At 38.2% G+C, this 18,633-nt stretch overlaps 3 protein-coding genes across 3 annotated transcripts; all 3 read right to left on the reverse strand.

Moving 5' to 3' along the window:
* Positions 1-12,725: 12,725 nt before the first annotated feature.
* On the reverse strand, positions 12,726-14,487 carry L3040_008114 (uncharacterized protein; the record flags this gene model as incomplete). The annotated part of the gene is made up of 5 exons (XM_066157295.1): positions 12,726-13,237; positions 13,303-13,386; positions 13,446-13,785; positions 13,848-14,261; positions 14,338-14,487. The coding sequence occupies 5 exons, from the start codon at positions 14,485-14,487 to the stop codon at positions 12,726-12,728; spliced, it is 1,500 nt and encodes a 499-aa protein (XP_066010451.1).
* Positions 14,488-15,677: 1,190 nt separating this feature from the next.
* Positions 15,678-16,523, reverse strand: L3040_008115 (uncharacterized protein; the record flags this gene model as incomplete). Its single annotated transcript, XM_066157304.1, has 4 exons — positions 15,678-15,686; positions 15,758-16,089; positions 16,256-16,358; positions 16,485-16,523. The coding sequence occupies 4 exons, from the start codon at positions 16,521-16,523 to the stop codon at positions 15,678-15,680; spliced, it is 483 nt and encodes a 160-aa protein (XP_066010452.1).
* A 316-nt stretch (positions 16,524-16,839) lies between these two features.
* On the reverse strand, positions 16,840-17,823 carry L3040_008116 (uncharacterized protein; the record flags this gene model as incomplete). Its single annotated transcript, XM_007290964.1, has 1 exon — positions 16,840-17,823. The coding sequence occupies one exon, from the start codon at positions 17,821-17,823 to the stop codon at positions 16,840-16,842; it is 984 nt and encodes a 327-aa protein (XP_007291026.1).
* Positions 17,824-18,633: the final 810 nt, after the last annotated feature.

Raw genomic sequence — 18,633 nt, forward strand, 5'->3', positions numbered from 1 at the left:
GCTCGTCGTTTCGAATGACTTTTGCGAGCTTTAGCGACGCTTAAGTTAATAATTATTTTTCGCTAATAGCTTTTAAAAATGCTTTTATCGCGAGTGTATTTATCGTTTCGTAAAGCTCGTTTATCTTCGCTAACTTATAAATAGCTCGGTGTTTTTTAATCTAAACCGCTAGAAAGACGCTCTTTTGCTTAGCTACTTGCAAGGATTTATTATAGTTTCGTACTATCGATAGCTTAAAGCTCGAGTCGGATAGACGGCATATTTCTTAAAGCTTTTCTATTAAGAATTAAATAAAAGTGTTGTTTGCTTTTATAGCCGTTAAAATCGCTTCTTCGAAAATAAAGCTCTTAACCGTCTATCTGATCTAATCTATTATTTAATTGCTTTTATTATTTAAGATCTTTTAGTTAGTTAAAGCGAAATTGTATTTTTTTATATTATCGTTATACGCTTTTCGAATGTCTTCGAACTCAGCTTCTTTTAGTTATAAAAGTTTATTAAGATCGTTTACAAAAGCTCTTAAGTGCAGTTCTTTTTAAGCTTTTCGTTAGCGGTCTTAATTTTAAAACTATTTGTTATTAAGCTCCGTTACTATTTTTATAGCAAACTTCGTTTTTAATTTAATCTGCTCGATAAAAAGAGCAAGCTTTTTTACGTTAATACGAAGAGCTGCGTATTGTTTTATGTTAAAGCGCTTGATAAAGTATTTATAATTCGTAATTTATTTTAAAAAATCGCTACGACTTGTAAAGTTCGTTTTGTTGATTAAAAGAACTTTTTTTACTTTGTCGTTTATTATTATAGCAATTGATTTTATAACTAGAGCTTTTGAAAATTAGTTAAAGTTCTTAAAAGTAGTAGGTGTTAGTTGTAAGGAATAAATATAATTGAAAAAGACAGATTATAAAATGAAAATTATAGCGAAGTAGCGTTGAAGTGACTTGCAGAATCCGCTTTCGATTAATTCGAAGGTTATTAAAGATTAATTAAATAGCTCGTAAGTGCGAATATAGCTTTTAATTGTAATGCTTATTAGCATTAAAATCAAAAGGAGATTTTATAAATTGAATAAAGCTTGATATATTTTATTTAAGAAGCTCGTTAAGATCTATGTATATGTACTTAAGAGCTTTAATGTGCTAAAGGCGCTATTAAGCGAGGTCATATAACATGTTACATATAGCTTGGGTGGAACCATGCTTGTTCCGCATAACAGCTTACGATTAAAAGATAAGCTTTCGAACAATCATCGGTTTATTATCGCGCTTTATCAAATACGCCGATAATATAACTATTAATATCGAAAGTGCTACGATCTATATTCGATTTTATATTATAAATTCGCTAAGGTTTCGACTTATACTCGATTACCTTTTTATACGCAAAGTAAGAATCGGTTTTCGATACTTTTCGGATTATAAAAGTAGCTTTATTATTACGATAATAACTGATCCGTTTATAAGCCAAGTTACTTAAGCTAAAGTAAGCGATAAAACGAATTAATACGACGAAGTCGTCGATCGCTTAAAAAAGCAAAGTATAAGCTTTATTTATTACGATAAGTCTTCGAGTAATAGCGGCAGCGACTCGGAAAATTAATAATCGGCCTCGTTAAAAGCGTCGAGGTCGGTATATTAAAAGCTTTTTGCTTTTCGCTTAATTTCGAAAGCGAAATATTATAGCATCGAAAAAAAGACGACTTTATTATTTAAAAGCAATTTATTAATATTCTTGCTTTTACGGAATGCGATCTTTTAATAACTTGCTAAATAAATACTATTAGCACTTATAACTTTATAACCCGTTGCTACGATTATATCGACTATTAAAATTCGATACTTTATCGGACTTAAAAAAAGATTTTTTCGAACTTAGCTAAAGTGTTCGGCATATATAAGACTAAAAATAAAAAAATCAAGCTAATTAACGAAATAAACGGCGTAAAAGCAGCGCTAAGTAGCAAGGTTGATTAATATAAGCTATCGAAAGCTAAAGATACGTTATAAAAGCAAGTAAAAGAATATAAATAATACTTTTTTTCGCGTATTATTAATATATCGAAAAGCTTTCGAATCATATTCGAACGCATAGCGAACTTAGATATCGATAATACTTTACGGCTTAAAAAAAAAGATTTGTTTAAAAAGATAATGCTAAGCAAAGAAAAATCAATCGCATTCGCTTAGCAAAAGTGCAATAAGTTTTACGACGACGTTTTATTATCGATTAAGTTTAAAACTATCTTATACACGGCTTAATAAGCTTTTAATTACTCGTATTCGAAAGCTTTATAGCTTATTATTATTAAAATGCTTTAAGATAAGCTTGATAAAAGAGTTTTAAAGTATTGCGAAAGACCGTACCGGAATCAATAGTTTTTAATAATTAAAAAGCAGCCGGGCTAATATAAACTTATTAACTTAGCAACTTTATTTAATGCAATTATACGAAAAGACGCTAATCTACTCTTAATTATAAATAAGTTTATTAAAAAGTTTTTTAATTGCTAGATAGCTAGCTTAATCGATTTCTATTCGAGCTATAATCAGCAAATATTCTATTAATCGAATAAAGACTTTACCGCTTTTTTTACACCGCTAAGTCTTTTCCGATGCATTACCTTTTCGCAAAGTGTTATAAACTCGATAGCTTAATTCGTTTAAATAATCAATCTTATTTTAAAGCTTTTGCAACTTAAAATCTTTATGCTATTTATCGACGATATTAAAATAAAAAGATTATAAACGGACTATTTCGACGAAAAAGCATTCTCGAGTATACGCTAATTTGTGCTCGAACATATTTAAAACATCGATAAGACTTTAAAACGAATTAAGCGCGCTAATGCTATAATCGAAGAAAAATTATAATTTTGCTAAAATAAAATAAATATAATAAAATTCGTATGCAATTCGAAAGGTCGAGAACCCGCTACGAATAAAGTTATTAAAATCAATAATTAAAAAACTTTTAAAAACGTTATTAAAGTTAAAAGATTTTTAAGCTTTTGCTTTTATTTTCGCATTTAAATTAAAAGATTCGTATATATTACTAACCTTTTTTATAATTTTACGAAAAAAGATATAGATTAATAATAAATTAAAGCGCATTCGAAAGCTATACGAATGCTATAAGACGCTTTAACGACGGCTCCGGTTTTAATTAAAGTCGATTACGAAGATTAAAATAAAAAAATAATAATAAAAACGGACGCTAATTTAAAAGAATAAAAAAGATATATTAATTAACGCAAGATTACTTTTAGCAAAATGCAATCGGCTTAATACGAGTTTAAAGCTTAAACGAAAGTAAAACGGAATTACAACGCTATTAAACGAAAGTGCCGCGAAGTATTTAAAGTCTTTAAGAAACTTAAATTATAAATTATCGAAATGCACTTTATCTTTAAGATTAACGCTAAAGTGCTCGTTGCTTAGCTTCGACGAAAAACTATCGATATACTTTCGGCTTTAATTATACGTTAGCTAGCTTAAATTAATCTTTTTAATTTTAAAGTTTAATATATCTTTAATAAAAATTATACCGCTATCGATATATTATTAAAACGGCTACGGCACTTCGATGATTTAAGCGAAAAAAATAAAAATGAGTTCGATAATAGCTTGCTAGCCGACCTCGGACTTATTAAAGCTCGAAACGGTTTCGAAGAACTTTCGACGGACCTTTTAATAAATATTCGTTAATTTATTTTTAAAAATATATTTTAACGCTTAAAAGAAGCGAAGAATGCAAACTTAAACGAGTTTAACGATAATTATAATTACAAAAGCTTTTTAAACTTAATCGAATACTTTTCGAAATCAATTTAAATAGCTATTTTCTTAACGACCTTGCGAAAACTTAAAAACTTAAATAAAATAGAATATTATAAGTTTAAGAAAAAAGCTATTAAGTATAAAGTGAACGATAAAAAGCTTTAAAGATTTTCGACGAAAAGCTTTTTTTTTCGATTAATAATCGATAAACTTTCGATGAAAACGAATATTATTACAGCTTATTACGATAAAAGTAATTATAAAAGCCGTAAATCAATTTATTATGGTATTTTTTAACGCTACTTTTAAAATAAATGTTATACGGACGTCAAACGATTCGTTAAGACTTATAAAAAATGCTAGCACCGAGCAGCTAATAAGCTCGAAGAATTATTGCATCTTACTCGATTTAATAGCTTAATAAAACGCTAAGCTATCGATATTATTTATTTATTTGCACGCAATAGCAAAAGTTATTTAATTATTATTAAAAATAATATAAATAAATAAGTCGAAGCGAAAGCGATTCGGACTCGAGATTCGCTTTCGGTAGCTAAGTTTATTTAAAAAGATATTATTTGCTGCTATAAGATTTTCTTTTAATTAATAATCGACGGAAGTTCGAAGTTTAAAAAAAAAGTAATCGATTTGCTTAATAATTAAAGAATTAATCGAGTCGTAGTTTTAATATATTACTTTTAAGCGAATAAAATAGTAAAACGCGGTTACGGATTAATTAAAAACGCATTAAGTAAGCTTAAAAGCATCGATTAAATTGCGCAATTGCTAACCGTTTTATTCGCCGATCGCATTTCGATGTATACTTTTATCGGATTTACTTTTTTTTATATAATATACGGTAAAAAAGCAATGCTTCCGATTAAGATTCGAATTTAATCTTAAGCTACGTTATTTTAAAAGCTAATAATTAATCGTGCTAAGCTTATCGAATTAAAAGCATATTAGTTTCGAATGCGAAACGAAGATGCTACGAAAGCTATACTTAAAAAAACCCGCTGCCGTTAAAAAAGAAAAGATGCTTTTAATAATAAAAAAAACTTTCGAATTAAACTTTTAAAAGTAAGTGATTTAGTTTTTAAGCACGATTCGATACGTGAAATAGATATGTTTAACGTTAAGAAACTGGATTTTCGATAGCTTAACCTTTATTAAATTTCGTCGGTAAATATAAAAAGATATTATAAGTTAAAAAAGCTAAAAGAAGACGAGGCTTTGCTAAATAAAACATTTGCTAGCAATCGATTAAAAAAGTTTTACGTACGATATACTTTCGAAGCGTTATTACTTCGCTTTAAGCTTTATATAAAAAGATCTTTAAAATAGCTTTTATTAAATAAAATAGCCGAGTCTGGCTTTTAAATTAAGCGCTTAAATAGATTTATTATTCGATTACTTGGCTTTACGAAAGAGCAACGGAGCTAATACGCAAGAGTCTTTATAAGCAGTGATAAAGAAGCAACAAAAAGTAATTAAATTATAAAGGCATAACTATACGTAAAGAAAAGACGAGTTTAAATTTGATTTTTAATTTTTTTCTTTATTTAAATTTAATTTTCTTTGTTTTCTTTTTTTTTATACTTTTTTTATTTTTTTTTTATATTAAAAAGCTTTACGTTATTAAACTTATATGCTTTCGATCTATTATATACGAGCATATTATATATATAAAGCGGACCTTATTCGAAAGCTAATTAAAAAAAGTATATAAAAAATCTATTGCATTAACTACTTAGCAAACTGCCGATACGCGATAAAAACCCTTTCGACTTTATAATTTAAAGCTAAATAAAATAATGCGAAAGCTTTTCGCAGCACTTTAAGCACTGCTTTCACTTCTTAAAGATTTACCGATATTGCTACGATTCGAACTTTTCGTAAAATTACGAGTATTGCTACGGTTAAAACCTTGCGAAAAGAAACTATTAGTATTGCCGCAATTAAAAGCTTAACGAGCATTTCGACGGAGCCTTTTCGTTTAAAAAAGTGCTAGAGATTGCGAAGATAAAGATAAGCGAAATAAAGACTTTTCGGTAATTTATTATAATTAAATCGAAAAAGAATTATAAAAGGTTCGCGATATATACTTACGCGGCTAAAAAAGTTATTTAATAAAGTATTATTTCGATTTATTGCAGCTAAGATTTAACGTAGCAAGTTTAGCGAAGCTAGATCGGCGGTAATAGCGGCGGCAAGTAAGCGTAACGCTAAAATAAGACTTAAGTTAATTAAAGGACTTTTAGTATTAGCGGCGGTAAAAGAAGCAACGGCGATACGAGCTCGAAAAGAAAAAGAAGCATTATTAATTCGAAAGGCAAAAGCGCGGCGGGTTTTTATAAAAAGATTATTTATAATTATGTTTTTACGAAAAACGTCGTCGGCCGTCTTAATTTTATTGTTTATAGCCGTTATCGCATTTATTAAAGCTATATTAGCATCGACGACTTTTGCGAAAAGCTATCGAATCGAAGTTAAAACGAATATAAAACGGAAAGTAAGATAATTTACGAAAATACAAATTGACTTAATAGCACGGCAACGCTTGCATTTAATAAAAGTATTAAAAGAAAAGATGCATCGACTCGCGGCATTATCGATAGTTTTATTTGCGTAGCTTACGTATTAAAAACAAATCGAAAACATAATAATAAAAGATAAAGTTATTAAGTAGTGATGCTAAAAGAAAGATAAAAAAGTATAAGATTAATATAAGAAAAGGGTTGATTGTTTATAGCAAGACCTTAAGTATATATTACCGCTTTTATTTTTTTTATTACGTTACCGCTTTAAGCTTCGCGCTATTACCGATTCGGCAATGCGTTATTATTTGATCGTTTAAACCGGCGCACGCTTATCTTAACGATAATACTAACTCTCGAATTGATATTATTTTTATAATTGAATAAAAGTATTATAAAAGATATAAAAAGGAATTGGACTCGAGGGATTATCTTGCATTTTCGTTGCTATTTTTATCTTTTTTATTATATTATATACGCCTCGTATTAATACCGATCCGGCGATGCATTATTAAGTAATACTTTAAGATTATATTGCGATCGTGCAATTCGGCTATATGCTCGTTTTGCAAACTTAATTTTATTACTTTAATAAAAAGTGACTCGAAAGCGAGTCTAATTCGAAAGGAAAACGTATATAATAAAGTTGCGGCTTTGTATTTGTTTTGTTTATATATATAATATTAATGCTAAGCACTTTTATTACGTAAGTGCGCTGCATGCTTTAGCTTTGCTAAGCACGTGGTTAAGTCACGTATAAGCTCTTATATAAACGAGTAATTGGTTCTTCTTTAAACTACTACTATATTAATACATAATACAATACACGTATTTATAGCATACATTCGAGTGTCCTTCGATCGTCTTTCTTCTTCCCCTTTATTTACTTACGATTTTACCATGGCTATATTCATATATATCTCTTGATTTGACGTTGGGTATATATCGGAGCTCTTCCCCTCTATATTATCGAGTTTAAAAAGCTTAATCATTTATTTTTTTTTCTTTTTTATTTGCTTGCAGCTTAGCAGCTGTTCTACTGACTTAAAAGGTGTATTATACGGAACAAGCATAGTTCTATTTAAGCTATATATGACATGTTATATAACCTCGCCTAGTAGCGCCCTTAGCATACTAGAGCTCTTAAGTACATGTACATAGATCTTGACGAGCTTCTTAAATAAAACATACCAAGCTTCATTCAATCCACAGAATCTCCTCCTGATCTTAGTGCTAATAAGCATTATAAAGGTTAATACCGAAGTCGAGAAAAAGCGTATGGTTAGCAGAATAGCGAGGCTTCGAGTATTAAAAGGGTCACTTAATAAAGTGCGGTTAATACTTATAGCTAGCCCTTTTTGCTCGATTGTAAGTTCAATTATAAGGTCGATAGCAAGTGTAATTGTAAGCGCAAGTGCCGCCGGCGTAATAATAAGTGCTATTGCTATTCTCTTTTTAATTTGCTGCTTTTGCTTAAGTGCTATTCTCTTAGCTTCTTTGACCTTTTGTTCCGCGATGATCTTATTCTTAGCATCCTTATAAACAAAAGTCTATAATTTTAGCTTATCTTTTTAGCTTAAAATGTAGAAAATTATTGTTTAAAAGATACTTTTAGTTAGTTTAACTTATACTTTACTTATCACGAGGTGTTCTCGAAGCTAGCGGCAAATCGATCGATAAGCGTGTCTTTATATCTCAATCGTTTATTTATTAAAATCTTATAAGAAGATCTCGAAAAAAGACTCTCTTTGCTTATTATTATACGTGTCTTTATAGCTTTCTAAACACATAGCGATATAGCTATTGATAATAAAAGGGTTTATAACTTAAGCGGGGTCAATAAAGTCAAAGTCATATCCTTAAGTAAAGGGATTGATTTAGCACTTTAATCTTAGTGGTACAAGTCTAGCTAATACGTTCGATATAGCCGAATGGACCGATATATTAGCAGCGAATTCGTATATAAAAGAAGGAATTCGTAATAGTTAAAGGTAAGCGGGTATAATAATAGATTTGCTAGCTTGTTAGCCAAAGAAACAATTCTTTGAAAAGAAAAGTAAGAATCGTGCTCGCAAAAAGTTATTCGCTTTTTAAATCTTCTCGCGCGTGATAAACGCAATCGAATCATCGATTCTCGTAAAAGGGTTATTCGATTCTCGATTTTTAGCCGAAAACTGATAGTAAGTATCGTTAACACAAAATGAAAAGCGAAGTTAATAAAAACTCCTTAGACTTAATCTTATCTCTTTTAGACTTTACGAATCTATAGTTTATTTAACTATTGATTAGTATTAATATACAAGTATTGATAGTATTATCGTTTTGGGTTAGTTGTGTTATAAATGTCTCGTATTATTATACTAATAGTAGCGGTCCTTTAAAAGGACCGCGGGCGCACGTGCCACCTTTACGTGCTAAGTCCATTACTACCTTTATCGTCCCTTCCATTCCTATCCGTCGTTCCTTCCATTCCTGTCCGCTGCATGGCTGGTATACTCCGACAAAGACTATAATCAGTGGTGATATCTAATTAAAGTACTCGAACTTAAGTAAAAGAAGTAAAAGCTAGTATAACTTAAAAAGAACTCCGAGTTGCAGCAAAGGCAGTTCGAAGTTTTATATTAAAAACGGAGGTCGATATAATGCTTCGCAGCGGAAGTGGTGGTCGGTCTTTTTTTATGCTACGGCTAGAAAAAAATAATATTATAATATTATTTAATCGTACGCTTCGTATCGAAAAAGAAAGACGAAAAAAAGAAGTGCTAGAATACAAGAGGGCGGAGAAGTTTTGTACTTGGGACGGCCGCTAGCGTAAGCCTAGTCCTAGATAGGACTAGGGCAGCGGGCCGCTGACTAATCGATCTCCTGACCAATCCTTTAACTACGCTAAAGGCTTGCCAGGACCGTAACAGGTGTCGGTATATTTATATCGACTTTAGCTAGCTAGTAGTAGTAGTTAAGGGAGCTTACTCGTGAACTATGGTTTACAGGCCATTTAGCATGCTTCGCTTAGCATGTCAGCAGTCAAGGGACCCTTAACTTGACAAGTAAATCTATTAGTTAGCTAGTTCACGTGATTCCTTTTAATTATATAAAAAGAATTAGCTCCTTTGAGTCTTAGGGAGCAGTTAGAATTCAGATACCTTTCAAACGGAGTGTTTTGCAATTGCAAGTACTTTAACGACGTTACGACCTTTACGAATATATTCCCTAATCGCTTGGAAGCAATCCAACACTATGAATTGCTTTTTAAGGCCTTCTTGTATATAACTCTTTAGCTTAGCACGTCGCCGTACCTTATAAGAGGTCCTAGGGCGGCAGGCTTCGCTTGCTACCCGCCCGACGTAAATAAATAAAAAAAAAAAAAAAAAAAAAAAAAAAAAAAAAAAAAAAAGTGTTATAGTCTATTAACTGTAAGAGTACTGAGAGCTGTAATACAGGTGTACTTAAGGGACTAGCCAAGAGGCTAGTCCATATCAGGGAATATAGGCGGCAGTCCAATATTCTAACAGTTTTATACTCAAGTTGAGAATCCTTTGAGCTGTGGCATGCTAAGCGAGGCATGCCAAGTGACCCATGAACCCTGGTTCACGAGTGAACTCCCCCAACTATTACTACTAGCTAGCTAAGGTCGATATGGATATACCGACATTTTTTATCGAAGTTGGAAGTTCCCTGAAGCGCGTGCCATGCTAAGCGAGGCATGTTCATCGGTGCCTGAGATACCTGAATTGGCCATATCACCTCCAACTGCCTTAGATCGATATGATGTACCGATAATAATAAATAAAAATGATACTTGAGTTTTATATACTCCTTAAGGTTCGGAAAAATATAATTCTTTTATTCAATTTAAAAAAATCACGAGAATAGCTATCTAATAGTGTTTTAAAGAGAAGTTGAAGATCCTTTGGAGGCCTGGGTCCTTTGCGGGTATGTCACGCTAAGCGAAGCATGCTTGCTTGAGATACCCGAACCTGCCACCTCCATCAACCACGTCGGATCGATATTGATGTACCGATACATCGAACTCTCTTTACTAAATATATTTATGATATTTTGCATTAACTCTTATTCGATTTATAAGTATTTAGTTAAGCTTAATATTATTAAAGAAAAGAGGCTGACGAGCGATATAATAGCTTTGCGCTAATTATACGAACGCAAAAAGATCGCGAAAATACGCCAGATCGATAGAAAATGGAATATAGGTAACTATATAACGAAAGCTATATCGAATAAAGCAATGATGACCTTTATCGATAACAATAACGTAGAAATTAAGATTAAAGGATAGGCCGAAAGACAGGCTGAAAGACGGAGACGGAAAGACGTGAGGAATTTTGATTGGATTTAAAGAAAAAAAAAAGGAGTTTCGATTCCGGGAAGTTCGATTGAATTTCGAGACGTAGGAAATAATATAAGTTACAATTAAATAGTTCTTTAAATTAATTAAAGAACTGCTAGTATTAAATTACAAAGGCCATTGTAGCAGTCGGGAATAAAAGGAACGCGAATGGCCATATACGGCAGGAGTACTCGATAGTGGACCGTGCATCTACAGTTCCCTTAAGGGACCATCTACTCATACCACGGTACAGGCCTAAGTATTACCCCTCGAGGGTGCCTTAAAAGTTTAGTTTCCACTTTAAACCCCCTGTTTTCCCTACCCTCGAGGGGTAATACTTACGCCTGCGACGTAGTACGTAGCAGTACCAGATATCAATAACATAATTAATCACACCCCTGATAGAGGACTAATCTTATTATCAAACCATATTTGTATACCACGTACTAGTAAAAACTTTATCTCATTAAAAGTCTAAACTGTATATACTTTCGCCCCACCCCTTCCATGAAAACTTATCGAAAGTATAATTTTGCAAAGGATCTTACGATGTCTTGAACAGATCAACTTACTACGTATACGGATTCATTTAGCCTTGAAAAGTATCTTTGAGCTAGTATGAGTCTATGCAATGGATTTGACAAGGCTTTAAGCCATTCAAAAATCACCGTTCTACGATTTATAGAGCTAAACTGGATCCGATAATTATTCAAAGAGGAAGATAGTAAGCAAAGTAAAGATTCCGAGGTATAAAAGGAGATACAACGTCGCAGGCGTACTTATCACACCTTGAGGGTAAGGTAACCAAGGGGTTTAAAGTGGAGATTTAAAGTTTTAAGGCATCTTCAGGCTGTAGCTGTTAGGAGGGAAGAGTGGTACTACTAAGTTCTTTGGCAAGGGTCCTGCGCACCCTGGCCTTAAGATCTCTTGGCCGAATAGTTTATTCTGTGCCCTTGTACTATAATAGAAGTGGAAGGTACTGTACGAGAAGCTTTAAGCTTGGCAGTGGCACGTGGTAGTGGCCCATGATAGTGGCCCTTGCACCTAAAGTTCCTATAAGGGACCATCATAACTACTTATAGCAGTACGAGATATCAACAATATAATCAACCAACCCCTTGATAGAAAACTAGTCTTACTAATAAACCACACTTGTGATACACTAATAAAAACTAAGACTTATTAAAATCCTAAATTGTATATAAGAAAAGAAAAGATTCTAAGATACAAAAGGAGATAAGTTCTTTGGCAAGGGTCCTGCGCACCCTGGCCTTAACATTCCTTGGCCGGATAGTTTATTCTGTCCTCTTGTACTACTATCCCCCTCGTTGAGTAAAAGACGAAAGGTATATTTTTACTAGGGGTAGAGCAGGGGGTTGTAACCCTAACGCTTGGGAAGCAGTTCCTTAAGAATTCGTTATTTCTTTATATAATTCGTAGTAAAATGGATATCCAGGAATGATTAATGCTCAAGGAAGACTTACCAAATACTAGAAAATTAATATGTACGTTATTTTGCTACACTTAATAAGCGGTCAGCTTTAAGATCAAAATATGCTTTCACTTAGTGGTCCGTATTTTTTTCTGGGAGGGGAATAGTATAATAGAAGTGGAAGGTAGTACTACTACTACTACTATTACTACGTAATACGTACGAGAAGCTTTAAGCTTAGCAGTAGCATGTAACGGTGGCACGTGCACTCGTGGTTTGGTTCAGGAACCGCTTCAACCTTCCTTATCAATACCGAGTCAATTAACTAGTCAATACTATCAACACCTGTGTTACTAACAGTAACATACTACTATCTTTGATAGCCGTAATGCAAAAGTCCCATTAACCAAAGCAAAGTACGTGCACGTCTCACCAGTTCTCTATGATTACATTCCCTTTGTCGGCTACCATGTGGACATTGGAAAGGAAGATGGTAATCGCTACTTAGTCTCATGCCTGAGTTCTGTCAACCAATATCATTTGCGTATGGCAGGTCCAGAACCTGATCGGTCTTTAGTTCTATCCAAGTATATACAAATATATACGATCGACGCCCATAACACTCGCAGCTTTCACTCTCGCTCAAATTGCTGACACATCTTACTCCCCAACCGAATGCGCTCCCCATACTTGATAAAAGCAAACGGAACAAGACCCAGGACCAGGCTCACAAAGCCGAGGAAGCTCATGCCCCACGGCACACCCAGGCGGCCATACATCGCCGAACTAGCCAGCGGGAGCAGCGCGCCAAAAATGCTCCGAGTACAGCTCGCGGCGGCAGCTGCACTGGCGGCGAGCTCGCGGTAGGCATCAGTCATGTAGTTGAGCAGTGCGATGAAGATCAGGACGAAGCCGGCGCCAAAGGGGACGCCGGAGAGCATGGGCACGATCCAGTGGATGTTGGATGACGCGGACCAGCCGAGCCAGAAGATGGCCACGACATAGCAAACGGCACCTAGGCAGGCGAGCGGGACGCGTTCGTATTCTTTGATGCTGGTGAAGGGGCGGTGGTGCTTGCGCGCGTGTTGGAAGTAGCCGTCCCATGCCATTGAGATGAATAAGGCGAGGATGGACCCGACAGCAACTGTGTACATGAGCTATTAGTCTTTTGCACGGATGTATATATTTAACGGAGGAAGAAAGACGTACTTGGGATAAAGGCGAGGCCAGCCCCGATATAGTTCATTTTGTAGATGCCGTGGAAGATGATGGGGTAGGCTTCAAAAAGGAGAACTGCGCAAGCGTCAGTCATTTCAATGGTTGATCACCGGTAGGCATCTCGCTGGACTTACAATAGATGGCGCTTGCAAAGGCCAGATACAAGCTGCTGAGCAGCACAATGGGCTCTTTAAAGAACATGCGTATCGGACGCGCTAGCGTTACCGTGACGATTTCCATCGTATCACGGGTTTCCAGCTCGATCGGCGCGTAGATTCGGTGACTTGGGTCCTTTTTCCGCAGCTTGATAGCACGTTTGCGCAGGATCACTGGCTTGAAGGTCTCAGGGAGGAATAATACAGGAACAAGGGACACGCCCAGAAGGATGAATCCAATCCAGAAGGTCCAGCGCCAGCTGACAGGCGACACCGCACCCGAGAGAAGCGGCGCCAGCTGCGGCCCAAACGACGTGGCCTACAAGCATATGATTAGCATGAAGTACGGACATGGCAATAAACCATCATGGTATAGGTTACCGAGATGGAGAACGCGATGGCCCGGCCGCGGACCACGGGATCAGCATAGATGTCCGCGTAGATGCCGCTCGTGATAGCAATCGAGCTCGAGGCGTTAATGCCACAGACCAGGCGGAAGAAGAGGAATGAGGGCCAGTCTCGTGCCAGCGCGCAGGCCAGGGTGAAGATGGTGAAGAGGGCAAAGCTCGGCACCATGACGACGCGCCGCCCGTATGTCTCGCTGAGGGGAGCAAAAAAGAGCGGGCCGAGAATGTAGCCGACGAGATAGATGGATATGGGCAGGGCATTCTGAATGGGAGCTGTCACATTGAATTCGGCGGTGATAAAGTCAATGGCGCCGCTGGGCAGTGATGAGTCAAAAGTGCTGTTGAGGATGGCGATGATCCCGACGATCATGACGAAGCTTTTTTTTCGCTGTTGTCCGTGTTAATAAGAATAAAAGAAATAATGCCGGAGTTCATAGTCCTCCGAATGTGCCGTATTTACTCACAGAAGACCAGTTGAATGGGTTCTCGGGATCGTCTATTGCAAAGGCTGCGATCTCGTCTGGATGGCCTGGTTGCACAGAGATTGCAGCCTCCTTGGTATGCATGACGCCTCCGATTGGGTCAGTAGAGACGGTGAGTACGTGGTCGGTCATCGTTTGATTATTACTAACTCCTTATTCCAAGGAAGACGTCTTGTTTGGCTTTACAGCAGCAGCAAGGGGTTGGGGAGGGAATGCAGATATGCAAAGAACAGTCATAAGATACGTTTAAAGTTGGCTTGTAAAAGACTTGAAAAGCGTTGAGAATACAGATATAAGTTTTTCTTTTTCCTTCCAAACGAACTGCTTTATATTTCCGTGCCAGCAAAAGGGATGCAGCTAGACAGAGGAAAGGAAAGACCTGAGCTCATGGATCATTTAGTGGGGGCGAGCCCAACCAGCTTGGAAACAAAGAAAGTGGTTGGTGAGTGGCATGCGTAGTGCTCGCGAGTAAGATCTACCTCCAACGGTCCGAAATTAAATCTATCAGACAGTGAGTGGTTAGGTTGTAATTGCCTGGTGACTGACGGCCTGGTGACTACAAAACATCAATACTCTCGGTGCTATTCGCTTATTCCTTACGCACCAAGAGAAATTCTTACTCCGACATGCATGATATGCGAGTAATATGGATCGCAAGTGCTAAGTGATATCTTCTTATTTACGAATCTAGAAGCATTTCTCACAATCTGATATAGTAGTAGGTAGCACTCTTGGAGTGAGGATGTGCGGCCGGGGACCTTCCGCTCCATATCAGATGAACCCAAAGTCAATGTTTCAATTATACGAGCAAGCACTAGTCATGTATGCACTCGTATTTCAACGACATCGCAACTGACTAGGTAGAATCTTAATAGATTAATATTTTCTTTACTCCGAGTGGCTTAAAACTGTTATATGCTCCACTATTAACCCTTGCTATGCCCCCTGCTATACGCGCCGGAATCGGCCTCCAAAAAACGACCCAGTATTACAGTTATTTAGGAGGGGGGGAGAGTACCATGATTATTGCTACAACTCCCAACAACTGCCTGATCAAGACACGGTATTCCGCTCTCTGCGCGGGCTGATGGAGAACCAGAAATCACGTACCTACCCGAATCCCCAATTGGTACAGTTCCATGGCATGCCGGGGCCGACGAAGCCGATATCGATAGGTACACAAGGGTTTCACAACATACATTTAGGATACCGATTCAATCTCAGCTTCCTCCTTTGTGAGACCATGCATCTTGAAGGCTGCAAGCATGTCGAGCCGTTCCGATAATTGTGTGGTAGTGGAGTACCGCTTCTCGACCGCAACTTTAGCCAAACTGGTTTGTTTGCAGAGTCAGCGAGTGCTTAGCGATTTCTCCTGAAAACAGAGATCTCGTAACGGACGCACTTCATGCCAATTCCCACTCGATCGGCACAACTCGGCGCCACCATTTCGTTCGACCAAGGTATTTCTGTGATTTTGAGAAGTGATCACGGCGGTCAGGCTTGTGACTAGCACGAATGCCGCGACGTTGGAAAAGAAATCGAAGACGTCCGCATTGGTCTTCACGTCGCCACCGGAGGAGCCAAAGGCAATGTCGGTGATGACGTCGAGGGCGAAACAGCCCAGCGTCCCGGAAAGGTCAACTGAGCGGAAGCGCATCCCAGGTCGCTGCAAGTATTCTACGTCGATGAGGTTCAGAGATCCCGTTACGTGGGCGTCAATGGAGCTCTCGAGGCCTGGGTTTTCTCTTTTCGAGTACTAAATACATACATTTTCATGAGCTTCTTCTTGACTTCATCTGTATCTTGCGCAGCTCCGTATGCCGCACATCATCTCGAGAACCCAGGATTTTATTTTTGCCCGCTTCCAGCCGAACGGCGTGATACGCAGGTCCACGCGTACATGAGCCACGCACGCTATTGATCTTCCATAGGTACTCGGGGTCCGAGATCGGCAGAGTTTTGGGCCCGATTCTTGCGAAAGGACCGTAGGTCTGCGAGCATCCCTAAAGCATCAAGTTCTGCTTCTTGCTCACCGATGCCTTGACCATCCAGAATGGAAGCCATGCGGCCGATGGCGGACCGTCAAATTGTGTGAGGGATGCTCGGCGTCGAAGTAGCCGCTAGCATACGAGGCTGATGACGGTCAAGCTGAGGCCGGGAATGATCATAGCACGGGTCAGTAAGAACGAAGAGAGGCCCTCTCAAAGGTAGGTATGCATCCTGAAGCGAAATTGATTTGATGAGTGAGAGGGTTCTTTCTGATAACTGTGAATTCATATACTTTTGTCTACTTTTATCCTAGTTGTCTCTGCATATATATCTTGTACCTAGTTTACCGAAAAGGGGAGTCTAATCAAAGTGAGAGAGAGACGGGCGATAAGCTTCGGGCCTCCGGGGTATAGTGTTGAATATACCCTCGTTCCTGCGTGCTCACTACCCGGTAACTAGCTGACAATCACCACATCCTCCTACTCCACCTGCTCGCTAAGCTGCAGCTGTTCGCTTGTCTCCAACTCGACCGGCGGAAAGCGTCTCGTTCAGCGAGACCCTCAGTGGAAGCGTCTGATGTTCAACCAGAGAATCATACTTGTACGACACGTGGCCCTTGACGACCGGCTTGCGCGTGAAGAAGATGAGCATGTCGCGGGTGGCGCTGCGGGACAAGTCCTTCTGCTCAACGGCCGTCAGGCTGTGCTTATATTCTGCATCGACGAAGAGCAGTGTGTCCAGGAAGTGGCGGTGCTGGTACGAGCCGCAAAGAAGCTTAGGATTTGTTTCGTGCCACCTCGCCGCCGTCTTTTCCTCGTTGTCGTGCACAAAGGTAATAGCGCTGTCATCCGTCATGTTTTCAGCACCCAAGAAGGTGGTCATGGTGAAATCGACACCGTCGCTATGCACGCCCTCGAGAGCGGGCTCGCCTACCAGGTCACCCGTCGTCACGGTCCGCAGGTTGAAGAGGGTGCAGACATAGGAATTGTGATTATAATCGAGCATAGGGCGGTGCTTCGTACGAATAGATCGTATCATCAACGACTTGAAGAGAAAGAGGGCTTGTAGTGCCGTGTTGCCCTGCAGGTCCGTAGTGATCTGTTCGAAAGATCGCGTCTTCTCGGAGTCGTGGCGCACAAAATCTTCGGCGGCGGACAGGACAAACTCTTGGAATTCCAGTCTCTGCAGCTCGTTGCGGTCAAAGTTGAAGAGGAAGCGTCCGTTCTTCGACTTGCGGAAAGGGAGAGTTGGATCTCCCTGAAGCTTATCGCTAACCTTCTGGATTTTCTTCAGGTCTTCGGCGGAAGCTCCCAATCCCATCAACCAGCCGGCCATGCGTTCTCCGTCGACGAAGACGAGCCGCTTTTCGGCAAAAGTCTTTTGCAGCTCTAGGATTTCATCGATGGTAGCATTTTTGATGGAGGGAGTAGAAGTGAAGTGCGGCATATCGATAGTAGGACTAGAAGTGAAGTGTGGCATTTTGATAGTATTGATGGATTGATGGATGTAAAAGATGATTTCGTGCTGTGATCTCGATTCTCTGTGATACCTGAAGACGAGTGCCTTCCGTCTCCTTTTATCCTTTTTTTTCTGCCTCCGACTCTGAATATCGCCTCGCTTAACAATACTTAGTGTTTATTCCGGGCTAGAGTAGGTGAGCTGATGGATGTACATGTTCCCGTGTATAGGAATAAACGCGAGCTTACTGACGCAATAGGCAGCTGCTTACGAGCTGTCATTCACAATATCAATAGCCCCAATGTTATGTATCACCTCGTGGCTTGATTGGTAGCCTACCATACCCTACTGGCACCCGGGGGGCAGTATAAGCGGGTATACGAAGACCGCCAAACAACTGAGTAAAGCGGTGGTTGCCAAACTACCATTTCATTCATGCAAGAAAAGTCTGTTTACCAGCTGCTTCTCTTGGAGCAAGGCACAGCTCTGGAATGGAAACTAGTGTCATATCCACAACGATAGCTTCCGATAGCTTCCGATAGCTTCTGCCTTTGATAGAAAGCAGTACACTTTCCCCACGCTGCCTCTACCACTATCACCGATATCGCATTCATTCGATCGGGGAGTGAGTAAAGTACTCGTAATACGAGATCGTAATACGAGAAACGGTCTGAGTTCTCATGGCTCCACCAGGCCCACTATGTCAGCGTCCGCGTAAGATTTTGGTGCTGCACGGCATGTAAGTCGCATTCCATCCTACTCGGTCACGACTAAAAAGAAAAAACGAAAATGGCTTCACTCAATCTGGGCACCCATTTCACGCAACAACAC

The sequence above is a fragment of the Drepanopeziza brunnea genome (assembly GCF_022702325.1).
Source record: "Drepanopeziza brunnea f. sp. 'multigermtubi' strain 214-2 chromosome Unknown ctg15, whole genome shotgun sequence".
In the NCBI taxonomy this organism is placed as follows: Eukaryota; Fungi; Ascomycota; class Leotiomycetes; order Helotiales; family Drepanopezizaceae; genus Drepanopeziza; species Drepanopeziza brunnea.